This window comes from Pinus tabuliformis, chromosome 4_1 (assembly GCF_031772625.1).
Source record: "Pinus tabuliformis cultivar Carrire ecotype Pingquan chromosome 4_1, CPIR1, whole genome shotgun sequence".
NCBI lineage: Eukaryota > Viridiplantae > Streptophyta > Pinopsida > Pinales > Pinaceae > Pinus > Pinus tabuliformis.
Window position 1 is genome coordinate 661,710,325 of NC_142303.1, and position 22,460 is coordinate 661,732,784.

The 22,460-nt window shown below is 36.3% G+C and overlaps 1 protein-coding gene across 1 annotated transcript in view; it reads left to right on the top strand.

Annotated features, from left to right (window-relative positions):
- LOC149177845 (ENTH/VHS family protein) overlaps positions 1 to 22,460 on the top strand; it is a 142,337-nt gene that overhangs the window by 44,828 nt on the left and 75,049 nt on the right. Inside the window, exons 2-3 of the mRNA XM_089420225.1 lie at positions 11,105 to 11,854; positions 14,695 to 14,850. Coding sequence (XP_089276351.1) covers positions 11,105 to 11,854; positions 14,695 to 14,850 — 906 coding nt within the window. The remainder of the gene's footprint in view (positions 1 to 11,104; positions 11,855 to 14,694; positions 14,851 to 22,460) is intronic.

Sequence of the window (22,460 nt, forward strand, 5' to 3'; positions counted from 1 at the left end):
TTTATCTTACTATCTTGTCTTTCTCCTATTTGATCATTGATGAATTGAATATGTATTATGATTTATCATTTATGAATTCAGAATTTATGATTCATTGATTTAGCATTTATGTGACATGTATTTGAATTTTGTATGTACTATGCATGCTATAATGTTACTAGCTTTCTTTGTGAACAATAAAACTTACATCTAGATGAAGATCTATGTTTGAAATCAATGAATTTGTATAATTAATGAGAATTTGTGTAAGAAATATCTAATTTTTAATATATATATATATATATATATTTATTTTTAATAAAATAATATATAACGTATTCGAACGTGTCCTGTTCCGGGGGGTCAACATGCCTGAATCCGACACTCGAATCCTCGTATCTGACAAATCCTGAATCCACATGTCATGTTACTTAGGCTCCATGTGATTGAAACTCCATCACTATGTATGGATTTGCTATCTCCATGAATCTCTCCATGGCCAAAGGAAGACAAATCCTGGTTTTCCTGGCTAAGGCACGAGGTAGAGAAGACCTTCTTTTGCTACCATTTTCAACAGTCTACACATGCAAACATCAAATGTTTGTTACATTGGTATCAGAGCTAACTTGGGCCAATTTTTTTTGGGTCCAAATACATGCCATGCAACTATTCGTATAATTACAAACATTAATTAAAGTTGTAACTTCTCGTATGTATCATTTTCCATCGTACAACATCCATACACCCACCTCCATCGTACAACCTATTTCATTGTTTTACTATAATATAGTCATCCTTGTCTCTGTTTGTATTTTTGGTATCAAACTGTGTTGCCGTCACATTGTCGGTCTCATCGCGTGCCACTGTCTGCACTTGTTCGTGTTTATGCATCCCCCACCACTTGACTTTACTGTTGTCTGCACCGTTGTTGTCCCATCTGCCACCACCTCCCCTTGCTGTCACATTGTTTCCCTTGTTTGCTTTCTCATCGCCATACAAACACTGCCAGGCATGCTGCTGATTAATCATCATTTTGTTGTTGTATGGTCGTATCTACATGTTTTGTATTGTACACCCTTAAAATTCCTTAAAATTTTTAATTTTTAAATTTGGAATTGTTTTTAAGTTGACCAAAAAAAGTAAGGTGGTCACTCTTTAATAAATAAATAAATTTAATTATTCAATTAAATAAAATCCCTACCCTTGTATATATATATATATATATTGAAAAAATTATTGAAGTGGGATCCGTAAGGAAAAAGGCTAATCCTAAGATGGTTAGCAACAACGAATTACATGCAGAAGTGAACTGTTATAGAGACGAGTTCAATAGTACAAGTATCGACTCACAAATGTCGAAAAGACGCAAAAAGAGGTTGGGAAGGACAACAAGAGTTAATGGAAAAAATTAATAAACTAATAGAAAAAGGAGACAAAGTTGACAAGTTGATAGAGGATGCAAAGAATCGATGACAAACCACATTAAAAATGAGAAATGATGATCGGGACGAAACGAAAAGGATACTTAACTTCTAGGGTGAAAGAATTCACTAGCTAACCCAAATAGTAGATGCATTAATTGTAGAATCCTTAACCTATTGGATACCAACATCAAGTCAAGAATCACAAAATAGAATTGAACAAGTACATCAAGAAGCACATGATGTAATTTTTTCAGGCAATAAGTATCACACAAGAGTTCTGGGTAGAGATTATCAACGGATTAAAAAGGAATTACCAAAATATAATAATAAAGACCATAGAGGAATAGTCGTTTGGGTCAACAAAATGGAAGGGATTTTTGAATCAAACCCCTCGTTGGGTGAAAAAGAAAATATAATGACAACCTCCAAATATTTAGAAGGAGACGCTGATGACTAGGTTCTATGGTGGACTAGAAAATGTGATTCTTGTTCTTTTCATTGGAAAAATTTCACAACGGCCCTGTTGACCACTCTGTGTCAACTAACCTATAGCAATACAATTTTTTGCAAATGGATTCCATCGTGTTCGAGCATTCATATTACCTTGGATTCATCATCATCAATCATTAGTTTGTCAAAGTTGCAAACTCATTCTGCAAAGTTTTAATGTAAATGATACTAGTAAGACCATATATGTATGTAACAACCTAGGTAAGCTTATTATTTTGGCGACGAATTTCATCCTATGAGGTTTTTCATTTCACTGATTCATTTGTGTTTCTAAACACGAATGGTCGATAAAGTTTTTCCGTCCAGCCTCACCCCAAAGCTAGGGTGGAGTTTATCGTCAAGGTCTTAAGTGAGTCCTAGTGTTTTAATAGAGTCTTTTTAAAAGTGATTTGAGAATAATTTAAACTAATTGGCTGAATTATTTTGTTACAAATCACTTGCTCTACTAGATCATATTGAGTCACAAAAAAGTGTAATAAATTGAGTGTCTATAACGAACAGGTGTTCCCCCTTTGAGGGTTGAAATGTAATTATTTTATGTAAAAAAATATTTTCGTGCATGGTCCCTCATACTTATAGACACCATGGCTAAAATATTATAGGGTGGAAAAAATTATTAATCCCCTCAAGTGTCAATTAATTAATTTTTTGGCAAAAATAAATTAATATCCTAAGTCATAAATTGAATTAATTAGTCAAATTTAAAATCCTAGAGAAATTAAATTCTCTAAGTGGAAAAATTCGTGGATATTAAAGAAATTAATTTTTGGAGGCCCCCCCACGAAGGGAATATTAGAAATTTCAGGAAAAATTGGACCCTTGTTGCGCCTTGGTGGTTAAGTCAAAGTCAAATTTTTGAGGAAACCAACTCAAAATAATTAATTTTGAGCTAATAGAAAAATGATTAAATGAGAAATTCGAAAGTTCTTCAAAAATAAATATTTTCGACTATAAAGATTAAAAGATGATCAAATATCTATCAATGATCGAGATTATTTTGATGAGGATCAACCCAACTAGCTGTTTGGAGAATTTATCTATAAACTAGAGGTCATTTTGCTTCTCAAAAGACAAAAATAACATAAAATTTGAGAAAACTCTAAGTTAAGCTCTGCTGTAATATTATTCTGGAATTAATATAAAAGACTTTGGGGTTTATTCATGGTGATGTTCCTCTTCTGTCTACTGGTAATATTTTTCTGAATCATGTGCCTAAATGCTCTATTGAATTAAATTTTATAAGTTTTTTGTTTCATTAGGCAACAATTGGATTATCTATTTGCACAAGTATCTTGCATTAGGTATTGGGTTTAGAAAAGTGTTCTAACTTGATAGATCTAGCTATCTCTAGATTTTGATGGTTTTAACGTGTATCTGGCCCCTTTTGAAGTTAAATATTTAATTTCAAGTGTGCAGAGATCTAATCGAGATTCAGATCTTGGGCATGAGGGGAAGTCTTCGGTTGGACCAGCCAACTTCCAAGTCTAGAGGCTTAAGAGCCCACTGTGTTAAATTTTTAAGTTCTATTTGCTGATTGTTTTGTAGAGATCTTGAGTATGGCTCACAATTAAAAAAGCCTTATTTTACTCATTTATCTTCAATGATATTGTGCTTATTTGATAGACCTGTCTAATAAGAGCTTGTTTCTACTGATCTGGGTGCGGAGTTGTACTCATACTTCTCAAATCCAGTAGATCTGTGTATTATTTGTATAGTTCTGATAATTTTGTAAATAATTTTAGCTTTTAACCCTTGTTTGCAGCTGGGGTTTCTGGGGATTTGGGGTTTATTTTTATTCTTTGTATATATTGGGATTTGGGTTTTTGAGATTTTATTTTTGGAGGTGGATTACAAGGCTAGATCTGAAGAATTGTTAAGGGTTTCAGTCCTTGATTTTTTTTTAGAGGGTTTCTAGAGGTGTATCTAGGCCTAGGAAGGCAAGATCCACCCTCTATTTGCATCCCCAAGCTCAAAACTCAAGATCTAGAAAATGACGTCAAGATTCAAGAAATTTCTGTGACCATTTGAGAATAAATTTTAATTGTGAAGTGCATTCAAAATTTTTGCAAGGGTTTTGTGAATTTTTGGGGCTTGCTGGACAGAAATAGCCCTATACCGCAAACCTGTTTTTCCTCTCTCCTACCCTTATTCCTCCTTCATTGCAGGCATGTTGTGGCCTTTTCCCTCCTCCCTTCTCTTTTCTTCCTCTTTGCCCCTTCTGGGCCTTGAATAGATCAGTTTTGGGACAAAACTTGCCTATTGGTCCAATCTATTTGCTGATTTGGGTCTTCTTGTGGTCCTTGAGGAGTGAATTGGTTTGGATTGACCAATTTTAGTTTGGTCTCATTGTTTCCCCACGTAAGTTTACTTTTTGAAATGGCTGGGCCTGTAGACTTATGGTCCAATATTGTTGGTGGGAACTTCATCCTAAACTCAACTTGACAGTAGGATGCATGATGGACAAGTGGAGTCTTACGTTCTAATAACCTTTCAAATAATTCAAGAATTGACCTTCAACAATCCAAAATTCTTAGCGTGTTGATGTTGTGTATCTCCTATGATGGTGAATTTATCTACTTTTACACAGGGATGATCTCCATGTTCTTCGAGGATGAGGATTATTTGTGGGAAACATGTACCCTTGGTCTCTTTTTGGGAGGATGTGGGAAAATACAAGGGTAAACCCTTCACTCCAAAAAGTTAATGTTCTCTTCTTCCTTGGCTGCTAGGATGCCCCCTTTGAATGTTCTCTTCTTCCTGCCTCCCTACTCCCCTCCCCCCCTTTGAAAATAGGTATGCTTGGGTGCTTCCCTAAAAAGTTGCTCATTGGCCCCTTGGAAAAGGTCAAAAAAGAAAGACAACAAAAGCAACATTTAGATGTATCATAATGATTTTCATATGTTTTGTAAACCCTTCACTCCAAAAAGTTAATGTTCTCTTCTCCCTTGGCTGCTAGGATGCCCCTTTGAATGTTCTCTTCTTCCTGCCTCCCTACTCCCCTCCCCCCCTTTGAAAATAGGTATGCTTGGGTGCTTCCCTAAAAAGTTGCTCATTGGCCCCTTGGAAAAGGTCAAAAAAGAAAGACAACAAAAGCAACATTTAGATGTATCATAATGATTTTCATATGTTTAATCTTATTTTTATATGGATTAGGATAGGGTCCTCTAAAATTGAGAGGGGTCTTCATATGTTTCCTGGAATTGTTTCCCCCACATTTTTAAAACATGGTGGAACTTTGGAATTGTCAAAGTCTATGTTACAGGAAACATGGTATAGAGGTCTGTTTCCGTACGGAAACCGGTACGAAACGCGGAAACGCGTTTGGTACGGCTGTGAAACGCGTTTCTGGCCGTACTGCCACATTTCCCGAAATGGAAACGTGGCCAATACGGCCGGAAACACATTTCAGGGCCGTACGACCCACGTTTCCTCATTAACTTGTGTTTTTTTTAATTTACTTTTAGGGTATGTTAGTGACTTCTTGTTGCTTCTAGATGCGTGTCTAAAGTTATAAAAGTGAATTGTTCCCCTAGTTTTGGTATGCAGTTCATCAGGAAGTTTGAGGGATATGCAGTTCATGGTAATGTTAAATTCTTAAAGTAAAAGTGATATTCTCCTTTATTTTTCATTTTCATCATTTTACTTAAATTTTTAACATTGCCATGAAATGACTGAGGATGTTTGAGAGTGGTTTCGCCCTCATTGGATTTCTTATGGAGAAAGTAGAATTTTAGATCTCACTCAAAATCCAGCAGACTTATTTGTTTTTCAGGATTTCAGGGATTGCAATGTTTCCATTGGATTTTATCATGTACTAGGGTATGGAACTTGTATTTAATCAAGAGAACCAAGCCCTCTATGCAGGGGAAACTCCCAATAATCAAGATCGTGTAGGCTACTAGGGTATGAAACGTGTATTTAATCAAGAGCACTAAGGTCGTTCGACTATGTAGGAGGAGACTCCCAATACAACAGTGGTCCTTCTAAAGAATGGGATGTGGATGCAGAAAATCCTGATTTGGATCTCTCTCTTGCAGCCTTATAGTCTTTATTGTACTTGCAGCCTCATATATTAATATAAATGAAGGCTGATTTTGAGATTTGGATATATAATAAAGGTTGATTTTGGATATTCCGATATTTTTATTTTCATTATGTGATCATTCATGAGTAAATGTGATGTAAATTAAATCTTAATGTTTAAATGTAATAAATTATAATGTATCATTTATGCTTTATGATTGCACATATATATATATATATTTAAATATTTTCAATATATATATATATATATTCGCGTTTCCCCGTTTCCAAAATTTGGGGAGGTCGCGTTTCGTATCGCTTCCCGTTTCGGAAACTCGTACCCATTTCCCCGTTTCGTGCAACTTAGGTCAAAGTGGATTACTTGATCAATCAATTAAATGCTATTTATTTCAAGAGTTGCCTGCAACAAAAACACATATTGAAATGAGGTAAGTCCTTGGACTTACTTTTATGCCCTTTATGCTTTACTTAATGATGTAACCCTTGAGGCTTTGATTTATTCTAGGTCCTAAGGAGCCAAGTATTATCACAAGTACTTGACATGATACTTGGCCCCCTTAAGGCCAACATATTGTTTACAATAAAATTATACAATATCTAATGATGCAAGTCCCAGGCAATATATAATGCTATATGATGTAGTATATAAAATGTTATTTAATATATTGTAAAATATATTAATCTACAATATCTACAATATATATATATATATATATATATATATGTGGAATCTACCATAATCAATATTAGTGAAATAAATAATTATACTTGCATGGATTCATGTATGCCTTTATGTCAAATTATTGACAAGCAATTTAAAACAATATTTGAATTTAAATATAACTACATATACTGATGATATTCTAAAAGTTAAAGCAGTAGTAACATCCAAACTTTTAATCTCTCTCTCTCTCTCTCACACACACACACACATACACACACACATACACAATAACACATACACAATAACACATATACATTTTAACACATATATATGTGGTGCACATAGATTTTAACATACATATGGTGCACCTTATAGGCATTTAGATCAGGTAAACTACCATATGTGGCCCATTTATCTGTCCATCTAACCTATTAGATTGACTGATTTGTTGATTTGCATAATTCTATCTTTTAACCAAAGAAGTTATAGACTTGTACTACCTGGATTGCTTTGTTTTTAGAGCAAAATAATGGCTGTAGAGTCTAGACTCATAAGGATTTGCATTATAAATGCTCAACCATGGACTTCACTTGCAACTTTTTTTTTTCCTTTTATTTTGAACATATAGAAGCAATTGAAGGTAGGGCAGATGCAGGTTTAGATGTTCTATCATATTGGAGTCCTTGCCTTTGCCTTTTTCAAATTTATCAAAATTTTCTCTGCAACCAATATAGTTCAGTTGAATGTTGTATGAGACAAACAAATGGAATCATGTAGTCTAATACCATGTAGTCTATTTGTTATGTTAAAAAGATAATATCTTCAAATTTAGGCCATAATAAGCTAGAAGTAGCAGAAACGAGTCCAAATTTTAAAGTATAACAAGCATTATTGTTTTTTTTTGTTTAATTTGTTTGTTTGTCTCTGTCTGAATATGAGAACTGAGTACAATATCAAAAAAAGAAGGGAGATTTATTGTTGTTATTTCAGATTGCCCCGCACCTTATCACCCAAGCCTTAATTTGAGTCTTCGAAAATGATTGTTGGTGGGGAGCTTATGTGTCGAAGCTGGTTGAAGCTTTCAACTGCTTTGTGCTTTTGCAATATCTATTCTTGCTGTCTCAATAGTCTCCTTCAACAGGTTAAAGTGCATTTGCAACTGCATTTGACTAACCATAATTTGGTGGATCATGCATGTAATCGAGGATTATGTTATTCTCCTTTTAACTGTCAGCTTCAAATTTCAAACACACAACCTCTAATTACTTTATCATTTTCATCACTTTGTCCATGGCTTCCTTCATCTCCTTCCCCTTGTTTACGTCTTCCTTGAAACATTTTCTTCTCCAAACCTGTTATAGCTTTGAAAACTGCTTCTTTGTACTCTATTACAATTAAGTAGATGTGTCCCAGTCTGGAGTACTTGGAGTCCCTTCAATGTGACTACTTGCCTATCTCCTTGTTTGCTCCCAGGGTGACTGTCTCCTCACACCATTGCTTCCTCTTCTCTGATATGATGGAAGTGGTTCTATGAACTGCCTCGTGTTAAAGTTTCCTTAGAGTTAAGTGTGTGATTTTAGACTCTGTGAGATTTGAGAACAATAATTGACTTTTGTTCTCCCTCTTTTCTTTTTTCCTCCTCATATTCCACCAATGCAGCTGATTTAGGTTTGCACCAAAATGTCTGATCAACTCCTTCCTTTTCCTTTGAACTTGGAGGAGTCGAGGATTGGATAAAAATGAAAATAACAATATTCTCTATCCTCGACAACTCTCCTAGTTGATATAGGCTGGCACAACTAATGTAAGATGGCAATGGGTTGGTGGCATTGTCAAACCAATTGAATTTGTTACTCAATTTTTAGCGATATAGCCTCTAAGGCTCTGTTTTTTTGGTTTAATTTCTGCGGAAAAAGGATCATAATTCTATTTATAAAAACAAAATTATATTTATTATATGCCTCGTAAGCATTTAAAAAATCTCCGAGGGACAGCCCATAACTCTCAAGCAGGGCATCATATAACTAGTAGTTCTTCCCCAACTGGGGACTATCCTGTTTTCCAATAATGAAGAAATACATCAAAGATCATATTCAGTACCTTTATACGTTCAGGTACTATTCAAATTACATTAAAAAGCTTTCATATATTGATTAATATCCAGCACATAACTAAGTAAACAAAAGGATGATGACAGAATTTAAGAGTTGGCCAGCACTGTCTTCCTGGATGTTGCATTCACCATCCATTAGCCTCCTTCGATAACCTGTCAGCACCTTGATTCCTTTCCCTGAAGACGTTATTGATACAAAAGGAAATTAAAACCCTGTATCAAAGTGAAAACTTCATCAAGAATAAGCTGTAAAAGATAGTTCCTCAGCACATATTCCTTTTTCACCCATCTGACAATCAGCAAGGATCCCCCACATACTTGTAACTTTTTTATCCCTTTCCTAGAGCTAGTAACAGAGTCAATCATAGGGCCACCAGTTCAGCCATGTTGTTTATCCGAGGACCCACTCCTGCTTTAAAGCTAAATGTATGGTTCTCCTTAAAGGAAATGATATCTCCAGCTCCACATCTCCTTGTGTCCTACTCTGAGGCCTCATCAAAATAAGCCCAAAACTTCCTGTACTTGATTGAAGCAGAAAAAATATTAACTCAGTTTACATCTCAATGCATGGCATTTCTAGCTATCAAAATACCCCATAACACTATTAAGGGAAGAGCCCTAAACTGTTTTGTACTTACATAATCATATCAACACCTTAAACCCTCCTCTCTAGAGTTCCAAACCAAGCATTTATGAATCCAGTGAGCTCCTCCAATTATCTCCAGACTTGTGCTTCGAAAGGACATGACAGAACGAGATGATTTGACTCTTCACTTTCTCTGCAGAAGGAGCATCTCCCTGGACCGTGTTTATTCCTCTTCTGGAGATTATCCCATGTAAGTCTTGTTATTAACTTCCAAGGCTTTGTTGTTGATATCCTTCCAGTAATTCTTTCAAATATTATCTTTTGGCCTTAGCAATATTCCTTGGCCTTTACCTCTTCTTTTATTTCCTTTCCTAAGATCTTATTCAAATTATTACTAATCAGGATCATTTTGCTGTTGGTCAAGGTTTATTTCGTCCTTGAGTGGTCTGGTCTAAACTTTTTTGCCAGTTTGTTTCGTATTTCGGTCTTGGTGTTGAGATCGTAATTAATTCTCTATTCTTCAGCCTCAATGCTTGATTTGTTAAACACTCGGCAACTTTTCTCGAGGATCTTGTTACATGATGTGATTCATTCTTTTTGAAACTTTAACTTCACGTCTTTCAACCCAGTGTTCAAGGATTTGTCGATTAATCAGTGAGTTCGTCCTGAATTGAGTTTTTGGCACTGCTAAAATTTCAGTTTTTTGAAAAAAAGTGGTAGACTCTTGAGTTTTTGGATTAAAAAATGGCTTCCCAAGGGTGCATTTTGCAATGTAAACTCAGAAATATGGGCTCTTTTGGGTTAATCGTAGATTCATAATACAACTATCCAAATTGCATTTAAGATTCCACCCTTGAATGCTTTCTTAGATCTGGCAGGTCCTTCTTCAACTCACCCAGCTCGACATTTTCTCCCTTGCCATGTGTGCATGGGTAACAAGATCATTTGATATAATCTCTCTGGGTGCAAGTTGCAACTACATGTTCAACCACTAACTCAAGGTGATATTACTGAAACGAGCTTGGAGGGACTGGTTCGTCCATCAAGGCACACGTTCTGAGAGCATTAGAGAGATCAGCTCTAGATGGATCCAACATAGAGTACCTCGTGCCCGCCAGACTACCTCCCAGACCCAAAGGAGCAATTAAAGATCCATTTGGTGTTTTCTTCTTGCAATCTTGGATGCTAGGAGTATCCCTCGTTCGTACATCCCCCCCTTGGATTGTGCAGCCTAGCTCCTCGGTGGTCCCAGAAGACTCTTACAGCGAGCCATTGCCTAGTTCGCTCCCCTCACCCTTGGCCATCAGACTCAGGAGACCTTGACATCGTCAGCCTCATTGCCCGATCTCTTTCTCTCACTCTTTCTCTCTTTCTCTTGTGACAGGTTCTTGAGTTGGACTGTCTACCTTTCTAGTTTATTGGCAGACTCACTATTTTGTATCACCATACCTCTGTCACAGTTTTATACATATATTTTGACGTTATACTTATGTTGGTTTCTTTCCTTGTATTATTTTTGGCATTTACTAAGAGTTGTGTTGGCACTCCCACATTATATTCATACTGGTTGTACTCTTCAGTCCCATTGACCTACTTTTGTGGTCATTTGTCAGACATCAACAAAATTATCTTATCTTATCATCAGTGGAACCAACTTATATATATATAAACACATACATTTTAACTTCTAATGGATTAAATTTTAAAGACGATAACATTTTAAGTTATCTTTTTATCTGAAATTGTAATGGGTTTGATGTTGTACCATCTGTCTGTGTTTGTAGGCTTTGAGATTAATTAAGTACTCGGTAGCAAAAGCTGGAGTAGAATTCAAAAGAGAAATGCAGCGGCACTCAGGAGCTATACGCCAGTTATTTCATTACAGAGGTGAACCAGATGCCCTGAGAGGCGATTCTTTGAATAAAGCAGTCCGTGATACTGCCCATGAAGCAGTTACAGCTATATTTGCTTCAGATGAGAAGCAAACAACTGCAGAGGATATCAACAAAAGAATACAAGGGTTTGGCAATACTAATTTTGAAATGCCATTGGATGACAGAAAGTCTTTTCTCAGTGAAGTTGTTGGATTTGGAAGTGCATCTATTAAACAAGGCCTGAGCATGATTGGTGGACAATCAAGTGGTTATTTAGATGGACAAAACAATTCAGCTGGAAGTTACAAAGGACCTAGCCTAAGAAAATCTCTTACATCAGAAAGAGATACTTTTGCCAGGCATCAAAGGGAGGAACCATGGACAGAGCCGCAATTTTCAGCTTCTGAACATCGAGAGTTACCATCAAATCAAGATTATACGGTTCTTACTTCTAATGTAAGCAATAACAGTTCTGGGTCCAATCAAACAAGAGGAAATGGTAGAGAAGAGAGACTTTTAGACACTATAACAGCAGCTGGCGGAGTGCGTCTTCAACCCAGCCGTGAAACTATTCAAAACTTCCTTGCAATGGCCTCAAAATTGGATTCTACCTCTTTGAGTCAAGCTCTTAACGTGAAAATCCAGTCACATGTATGGCAGGTATTGTCTTATAGATTTGCTTCTCTATGATCTCAGGTTTTCATATTTCTTATTTGTTTTCTCCTGATTGTTTAAAGGCCTTGTATTTGAATGTTCTTCAGTGAAATGTGAATCATGTATTGCATTTATCATGGGATGTAAAAATGAGTACTGTTACCAATGTTATCATAATGAACTGGATTGGAACTGGCCCTTGAACTGGTAAATGATTTGATCGAACCAAAAACCATAAAATTTTAAACTATTCAAGATTTAACACACAAACACACACACGAATAGTTTATGTACAGCGAGATACACAAACTATAAGTTTTGAGACACATAAAATTAAAGCTCTGAGATAGAATACATAAACAATGAGGCACGAAATGGTCTCTAGAGTCCAAAAGTGATGAAACTGTAATCTAATGAGTAAACTCTGGGATCCTTAGAGATAACAATGGGCCAAACTAGTGCATTTAATCTGAAGTCTTGCTCATTAGACTGACTCAGTCAACTCCAAGAATCTGAAGTTTGCTTCTCGGACATTCTTGACATGATCGGCCTCCAGCCCTGGATTTATTCACTTAATCTTCTACATCACTGGGGGCCTTTGATCTGGTTAAATACATGTTCTTGAGGCTGTTCTGTTGTGCTATCCTTTTTTACTTCATTTTATCCCGGTTTTAGCTTTGGCATTTTTTAGGAGTTGCGCTTGCACTCCCACAATGTACTCATACTGGATGTATCCTTCAGTCCCATTGACCTACTTTTGTAGTCATCCATTGGAAATTAATAAAATGATCTTATCTTATCTTGCTGAATGTTGTTAACATTGCTGCCATTTGATGTTTTAAATCCAGTTGGAATTGGGCAACCTATTGGTTTCAATCAGTTGGCACTATTGGGCAGCCTATTCTACTTCTAGGTTTCAATCTTAGCAGCTTACAATTCCTAGCTTGAGGGGTGCAGGAGGAAGGTGTACAGGCCCCTTGGTTCTATTTCACACATATGCTGAAATGTTGAAAAGTCTGTGAAGTATGCTGAAAGCTGGAAGACGCCCTAATTTCTTTCTTCTTTGTGTCAGTTTCTATGGGTCTGATTCCATTGCTAAATTTCTTGAAATGAAGGTCCTACTTTATTTTTTAATATTAAAACTTAAACTATTGGATGTAAAATATGAGTAAAGGTAAATGTCAACATTAACTTAAAAGTTAAATATGATTTCTAAAAGGTCTTTTTGCTGGATGACATGACTAGGTTGAAGGTGGTTGACTTGACATGGGTTTATTTTATAGGTTTTTTGATTAGTCCAACTGGTACTGCGGGCAGGTGGCTCAGTTGGCCTATTGGGACTGGCCAAATCATGGTTGATTCAACCGGGTCATTGATTTTGGTCTGAACTGGCAGAATTATCTCTCTCTATAATAGTGTGTGCTATCATAACTGGCTGGTTAAAACTGAACCAACCAGTTTGACCCATATTTGGATGAAACTAGCCTGAACCAATTGCTGACTCAGCTGAGTCACATCATTTCGATGATTGTTGAAATTATTAGTCAAAATTGAAATTTGAAAATGAAAAGTTTGTATTTACAAATTGGACAAAAGAGGCAATAAATGCCAATGACATGGTGAGTCATAGGTGTCATTGAAGTTTTGAACACCTTTTTTATAATGAATTTAGTAACCTTTGCAATCAATGTGTTCTCTATTTAATATTTTAGCTTGTTTTAGCTTCCATTGACATCATGTTCTTTGCAGTTCCCTTCATTGTGAATCCTGACAATATGCACAGCTCCCTCTTAAGAAATGTACGCTATTTTGTAACAATATTCTTTTCTTGGATTCATGGAATGGCATTGTAATCCATCTTATCTTCTTGAATACGTGTTCTCTCTACAGGCTTTTTTGTGTGCAGATAAAACTGTCAGTTTTTTGATTAATTTAATGGAGATAACACACTATCTGAAATGGATGCAGTGGAAAATTCATTAGGAGATAAAAGCAAGATAATGGGTCATAAGCAATGAAACAAACATTTGGTGACATTTTTTTTCCTTGAAATCCAAGAAGTTATTGTTACACATTATTGTAGCAATAGCTGGAACAAGAGGCCAGAAATGCCAATGCCCAATATCATAGTTAGGCAGAAGTCGGTGTAGCATGCTTTATATTTTTATGAATGTTGTTGAACTGTTTCTTTCTCACTAAGCATATTTTTGATCTCTGTTACATCGTGTATCTTGTTAGTTCTGTTCATTGTCAATTTCTACAATCTGCTCTGCATCCTCTAGAGAAATTATTAATGTACTCTGATTTGTTAAGAATACATATTTTGTTGTGATAGGTTTGCATTCAATGTTCTTGAAAATGAGTTTGATCTACACTGTACAGGCATTTCAAGGCACAGATAAAATTGTTCTTAGTATATAATCATTCAATGGACTTAAAATTATGTTTCAAGTTGATGCAGTTGAAAAAACTTCTCCTTATGAGTGGTAAAATTCAGTTTTTATTTTTATTTTCTTATGATATGAGATAAAACTAAAAGCAAGTAAAAGAATGTAAATAAAGATGAAACATTAACTATGTGTTCTTGGCATTTACTGAAATTTATTACAATAGTTTGATTAATTACTATGGCACCAACTGACTTGCCCCCCAGATTGAGAACATTTGTTTTTGTTTTTGAGAATTACCTTATTCCAAATTAATGCTAAATGTCTGTTAATGGGGAGATCGGGAAGAGACTTTAGTGCTAAATGGCTGTGGTATGTGAGTATCAGGCTAGGTTAAACTTGTTTATGCTACTGCTCTGTTGACAGCCCATTTCTGCCCCTTTCTGTGTCACTTTACAGGTACGGTTCAAAGCTATGTGCGTCCTTGAATCAGTCTTAAGGCAAAGAGAAAATACATTCTTTGAAACAGTGGGGGCATTTTTCCAAGAAAATAAAGATGCAATTGTTAATTGCACTGAATCACCCCAAACATCATTAAGAGAGAAGGCAAACCGGGTATGCATCTTGGAACTTTATTGCTTATCTTTGATGAAGTAGCTTTTCTTTATGTGGCACATTTTTAAAATACTCCTGTTAAATTCTTCTATAGTTCCAAGAATTCCCTCTGAATACTTTTGTGCTTGCAGAGTATGGGCTTTAAGGAAGTAACAAGTGGCTCTTGTATAGCTGTTTCTCTAATATTCTTTATGCTTTTGAGGCTTGCTCTATTATTATAATGATAACACTATTGGCCTGGAGGAATTTCTCAGTGTCTTAGACTCCTAATTTCTTCCTTCTTGCAACAATATTCTTTCTGACATAAGACCATTTTGTAAGCTTGGATAGATGAATCATTTCTTTTCGCATTCCTTGATAATATGCTCACTAACTTTTGCTGTAGCACGTATGCATTCTTGCATAACTGAATTTCCCATGTTTATTTTTGAAACATCATTATCTTGTGTATGATACTTTATGTCATGTAGTATCAACAAGAACAAGAGCTCCAAAGGCTTTGCGATTTTTTTAAAAGAATATTTAGAAACCAAAGGAATTTTAAGGCCTTGGACTACTAGATGATGCGAATACATTCATACTAAAGTTCAGAAAATGGAGAAACTCTAATGTGTGCAGTGACGAAATGCCCAAATACAATTCAATTAGAATCTGTATGTTGAAAAGTTCAGTCAGGATCTGAATTTAATTTTCAATGAATCCACTTGAAATGTTTTTAACTTCTGGTAACAAGATTCAATTTTGTAGTCATATTGTATCAATTTGTTCGAGGCTTGGCAGTTTTGTTTCTTGCCATATTCGTTGCATTATTCATTCGTTGATCTCATAATTGTGTATATGCTGTGGTGTGGCTTTCCACTGCCGCTTTAATACCAAGTGCACAAATTTAAACAGCCAAATACCATATTAAATGCAAAGAATAGTCAACTTCTTAGTGCAGACGCTCAACACCAAGAATTTTGTATGCGCAACTTTTATTTCAATGTTTGTATACAAAAACCATAATATAATATAATTTTGTCTATGGCCAACAAATAACCACAAAAGTCGGTCATTTGGACTAAAAGAGTACATTCAGTGTGGGTACAATGTTGGAGCACAAAAGCAACTACCAGATCACTACTGAAAGCAGGAAAATACAAAGAACTAACTGTCTAGCTAAGAGAAGATGTAAAACAAGGTTCAAGTATAAGAAAGATGCCAGAAACTGATGACTGTTGGTGCTGAGATGAAGAGAGGATACCGTAGCTTTTACACTTGCTAGTCTCTTGTACTCCTCTGTCTTTTATACCCTTTGTTATTAGACATATCATTGGAATTGTCAAACTTTGGAAGATTGAAAAATTCGTGAAAATTTCATCTTTATGAGTAAAGTGGAATGGTTGGGGCCCTTCACAGAAATTTTCGAAAGTGGGCCAAGTTCTATTCCATTTTGAGAAGAAAATGGAATGGTGATGAGGCATTCCATTTTATGAAGGAAGCAGAATGAATGATGTTAGTGACAGAATAGTTGACATCAGACCCGAAATGAGTGTGAAGCTTTAGGGAAGAAAGTGAAATGATTAAACAGAAAGTAGCATAATGGTTTTCATCCCATTTCAAGCAAAAATGATCAAATAATGGAAAGTAAAATGCCTTTTATGCCCTTTGTTATTATACATATCATTGGAATTGTCAAACTTTGAAAGATTGAAAAATTCGTGGAAGTGTCATTTCATCTTTATGAGTAACGTGGAATGATTGGTGCCCTTCACAGAAATTTTCGAAAGTGGGCCAAGTTCTATTCCATTTTGAGAAGAAAATGGAATGCTGATGAGGCATTCCATTTTATGAAGGAAGCAGAATGAATGATGTTAATGACAGAATTGAGAATAGTTGACATCACACCCGAAATGAGTGTGAAGCTTTAGGGAAGAAAGTGGAATGATTAAACAGAAAGTAGCATAATGGTTTTCATTCCATTTGAAGCAAAATGATCAAATAATGGAAAGTAAAATTCCTTCAGGGAACAAAACAGAATGGTTATCATTTTGTCAGAAGCAGAACGATCAAACAATGGAAAGTATAATCCCGACTTAAGTGGAAAGCAGAATGATAAAATAGTGGAACGTAGAATGATCATTTTGATGTTCAGTGGGAAGTAGAATGATTCTACTGCTGATACCCTTTAATGCTTCTATTGGTCTTTAATATTGGTGGTGCTATTTCATCTCTTCAGGATTTTGGAGTAGGGGAAGGACAGCTGAGAAGGTTGTTTTATTAGGGTGGATGATAACAGATGATGTGTCCTTTTTGGTTTAGAGAGGGAGAAGAATGCCCTGCCTTACTGCAGGCAACTTTTGAACCTCGCAAACCAATGGAAAAGGAAAAAGAAAAGGAGAGAAGTCTCGAACATTGTAACTTTGATAGCAGGAAATGTCAATTCAGAATAACAATTGACTTGGGAAAATCACAGGTCACAGTGTGTCATCTATGTACAGCATAAAAAGTTGTCTTCAAGAAAAAAAAAAGCATTTTTCTTCTGAAAGTAGAAACACTCCCATGGAGAACAAGAGTGGATCATGGCTATCTTCCATGCACCCATTCATGCACAAAGCAGGGCAACTAATTGAAGCAAAGAATTAAGTTCACCAGTGAACTAGGAGAGTGTACCATGTGGACTTGTGCTTGTTGATTTTACGGTGAAATTCAGAAGCCAATAGTGATACACCTGGCCAACAAACCTCGCCTAGCAGGGCACAAAGAGATCTGTATTGGCGGTCCTTTTGGAATACAAGAATAAAAGAGAGTTTGGAGTTATAAAAAGAAGTTGCCAAGTTTAGATGACTGGTAAGTAGGAATGTGAACTCCTATTTAAGCAGGAGTGGTGCCACTGGAAAAGGGGGATTGCATTTTTTAAGTTTGCTTTCCTAGGAAAGCTTGCTTCCTATTTAAGCATGAGCCCTTGGTCTACTCTTGTTGAATAAGCAAGAATTGAATATGATCATCGGAGAGGATGCCATTCAATAGTTTATTTAGGTTACATGGGTTGATCCTTTGGGTGGGCTAGGTCCCAAGATGGGATTCTATGTAGAGCATTTTTTGGAGCTATGAGATGGTCTTATTGTTTGGTCCCATTACATGCTTAGGCATTGGAAGCATCCTCTTAGGATTCCCCTTGAATAGTTTTGGGTTGGTTCTCATTGTCTTTGAGTGGAAATCAACCACCACATCGTTTAGGGGAACATGATCTACCAACTTTGCGATCTTCATGAGACCGAGATAGAGAAGCATTTCATCTTCAAGTGCCCCATATATTATGAGATTATGTTATGAATAAAATATATAGGAAGTAATGTAAATGATAATAATTATAAATAATGATTAGTTAATTAGTAATTAGGTTGAAGAGGCATGTCTAAATGGGACATGACTTTCCATGAAGAGGCACCTGTCTAGTATATAAGTAGGGCTCTGTTAGGATATTCCGACACATAGGAAATAATTAAGTATAACTTGGTCTAGTGTATAGTTAGGTAAAGTGTGTTTCTTTAGTATGTACTTTTTGTAACTTACAATCTGATGGTCACGATATGTTCTAGACATGAAGTGATCCGACGATTCATTCTCTCCTTGGTATTACTGACACTTGATCCATGGCTTAACAGTCGATTGGTCCATGATCTCTATTTAAAGCATTGTTTTACAACCAGGCCGAGTCAACTCGGAAACGGCCGGGTCATACCGAGCCATTAAAAAAATTTGCGACCAGGCCAGCAAACCGGCTCGGTTGACCGAGTCAACTATGACTCGGCCTAGTCATCCAATGACCAGGCCGAGTCATAGTTGACTCGATCAACCAGGCCGAGTCCGTATTGACCAGGCCGAGTCAATGAAAGACGGCTGGGCAGCATAAATCATGAATAATATTATACTTATGACCATTGAGACAAAACCTTGAAATTCTTTTTACACCAACTTATATAGGAAGTCATGCCCTTTCCAATGAGTATTCATTTATCTCCTAACTGTGTGTCATTGCAGAGATTTTACTTTTTGAAATATGTGTATGTTAAAAATTGAAAAAGGCTGCCAGCCAAGTTGAATAGGCTCACTAAGGCATGTTGGATCCTCCAAATAGACATGTCTCTTCATAGACTCAAACAAGTATATATACCCAACTGAACTTGTCCATTTTAGCTCTGAAATTTTCAGTCAAGAGAGTACAGAAAAAATTGGTTAAGAAGAGGTGAATTGCAGAAAAGAGCAAAGAGTTAAAAAAGGATGAATTTTGGTGAAGATTCTGTGATTGGGATTTGATCGATATACTGTGCAAACCTGAGACTTGTGTCACAAGCATAATTTGGAAACGTAGGACAGAACCTGAGTACTGTTTGGGCCCACAAATCTCACACTTTTTCAGAACTATGGTGTCTTCTGCTTGTAAAACGAATTAGTGGATCTGTGAAAGAATTTAAACCTGTTGTAGCTTGGATTTGTAGTGGGATTTTTTGGACTTGTGGAAGCATTTAAAATCAGGTCCGTGGTGACAAAGTTTTGCACTGTGGAGGACATTTTCTTTGAACCATTGAAGCTCAGATCTGTTGAAAATAGTTTGGTCCAATATAGAACATCAGCAGATCTGTGGAGCATCTCTTCTTGACATGGACAGTCTTTTGAAACAGTTTTAAGCAGCCCTTTGAGACAATTTGAGCAGACCTAGGAGGCATTTTGCAGCACTCCCTTGATGTCTTTAGAGCAGCCCTTGAAAAGATTCTGAAGCAGCATTTTGTAGACATGCAAGCACCTTGGAGCAGATTTTGAAGGGCTCTGAAGATAACATCTAAAGCAGTATTGAAGTGCCTTGGAAGCCATTACTGGGATAGCCCTTAGAAGATCTCTTGAGCAGACTTGAAAGCTTGTTGGTGCAGATCTTGAAGACTTCTTAAGCAGGACTTCAAGTGATTCTAATGCAAGTTCTTGGGGATGATCTGAAGCCTACCTTGAGTACTTATAGAGGCATCTAGGGGACAGAGCTATTAGCAGAATTTGGAAGAGTCTTTGAGGAATTTTTGAAGGTGTTTAGATCAGACTAAGAGTCGGTTTAATCCTTGTATGACAGTTGACTATGTTTAATCCTTGGTTATTTATATTTTGTTTTGAGTCTTTGATCATGTATGACAGTTGACTATGTATTGCCATTGGGTACCATTTTGATATAATGGATTGGTTCATGAGCCTACTTTGATCATATGTTGTCTTCCATCTATATTATAATGCTGTGTGTTTGGAAACATGAATGAAAATCTTTAAAATTATGTTTAAAATATTTAAAATTATGTTTTTTTATAAAAAAAATAAATATTTAATGTATTTTTTACAACGACCGAGTCATTGAAATCGAGTCGGCCGAGTCATTACTGAGTCGGAGTCGGAGTCGGAGTCGATCCTCGGCCGAGTCGGAGTCGGAGTCGGAGTTGTAAAACATTGATTTAAAGGGCATGGAGGGTCATTTGTTAGGTGACTGTTCATGAGAGAAGCTTATTTAAATTTTCTTTCTTTTACATTAATAAATTGCTTGAAGTGGCCGCGTTGGCTCAGGCCGTGGACTGTTTCCCTCTTTTAGGGTTTTTACCACGTCAAGAATACTGGTGTATTGATCCGTGATCTGTTTGTGAGCGGTGTCCTTTGGTGTTCTATTTGATAAACTTACCCTGTAAATTCCTTAATATCCCACAAAATCATGACCTTAATATTTTATTGCTGCCCTAGAAGAAAGTCAAAATTGTGAGTTGAATTGTCCTAGTTCCATATGTCCAAGTTAACCTTGAATGAAGATATTATGGAAGACAAAATTATTTTTTAATTTGTCAAATCCACTTTATTTAGGTCAGCTTTCCTCTGTCAGGGGAGAGCCAAAATAGACGTGGCTTTTCGAAATAAAAATCTTTATTTTGCTCAGGTTGGCCCCAATATAGGCCCCCCTCCAAACATGTATAAATATGGTAATCATTGGCATTCCTAGAGAATTAATTCGGTGCGTCTGAAAACAAGATATCTGAGGAATAGGCCAGGGCTTGAGCTTCGTCGGAAATCTTTGGAGGAGGCCAAAAATTAAAGTGGTATTTCTCTGTTAATCATTTGGAACGTAATTGTTTGAGAAGCTTTTGTGAAGGAAAATTTTGAGAATTATTGCACTGTTTTGAGGCTCTTCTTGGCCTCTTTGTGGCAACAAATTTTCAGCTTGCCTGAGGCCTAATGCGGCTCTCCTTTTGAGGCACTTTATAAGGCAGATCTAAGACCTTCTGAGGTTGGTCCAAAATTTCTAAAAGCAAATCTGAGTTAGCTTCTTGAAGCAATCCGAAGTTCTGTATTTGAGGAGATCTGAGGCAGTCCGAAGTTCTGTATTTGAGGAGATTTGAGGCAGTCCAAAGTTCTGTAGTTGAGGAGAATTGAGGCAGTCCGAAGTTTTGCAGTTGAGGAGACTTGAGCTAAGGTAGCATATCCAAGTCATCTTTGATCCAAACTCCTAATCTGAGGCTAATTTGAGTTGCTCCCCTGAAGCCAATTCAAACTTGTGACACAGGTAAATCTGAGGCAAATCTGAAGTCGATGTTGAGACAAACCAAGTTTGATATAGAACTAAGTCTGAGCTATTGGAGGTATGTATATTCTTGAGGACTTGTACTTGAAGTCAAAGTTAAAACAGTATATATATCGGAGGAGACCGGAAGAATAAAATAGTAGTGATTTCATTGTTATTGTATTTGGGTCATTGTCCTTGGTAAGGGAGCCTAAGAGGTTTTTGTTTTATTTTTATTCTATAGGGTGGTAAGGTGGTGCTAGGGAAGGAAGTTGTAGCTTCCTTCAGGAGGTTGTCGCTTCCTTCTAGTGGGAGCTGGTAAACCTGGGGTTGTAGCCCTTCCAATTGTAGCTGGTAAATCCATGAGTTGTAGCTTCCCTTCTAATATAAATAAATTGTTTATATATATCTTGTGTTCTTTTGATGTGATGTTATTGGTTAATGCTTTTGATACTAAATTGTAAGAAAAAGTGAAATATTGATTCACCCCCCACTTAGTATTTCCACCAGAGTTTCATTCAAGTGACTATACTTGGAAAGAAGTTTGCAACCTTGGTATACTCGGGAGCTACGAACAACTTCATTAGTGAGAAGGTCGCAAAGGCTTTTGAAAAGTAGCGTACGAATGGATTCCTTGATTTGTGCCTTAATTCAAGGAATCAATTTTCTGATCTTCTTAATCATGCACGAGTTCCAGCGATGTGGACGACTTCAAGGAGTTTGACTAGTGCGAATTTGTGGAGGATCTAGTTATTTGTCCTCTAGTGTGAGTTAAATTAGGAACTGAAGGAACAAGTGGAGTTAACCTCCTAAATTTTAGAAGGATCCATTTAACTAGTTGTGTTGACTTTTGTTAAGAAGAAAAGCTCCAGTTCGACTTCCTAATTTAGAAACTCACTAACAATAGCCTAATCGAAGAGCTTATAAGGAGATCGAAGGCACACAACTGGATCACAATTTTTTGTGTGAGCTTGTGAAGAAAGGTTCCAAGGACTTTTCTTGTTCGAGTTATTGTGGAGAGAAATTTCCTCTTAGAGTGCGCATAGAA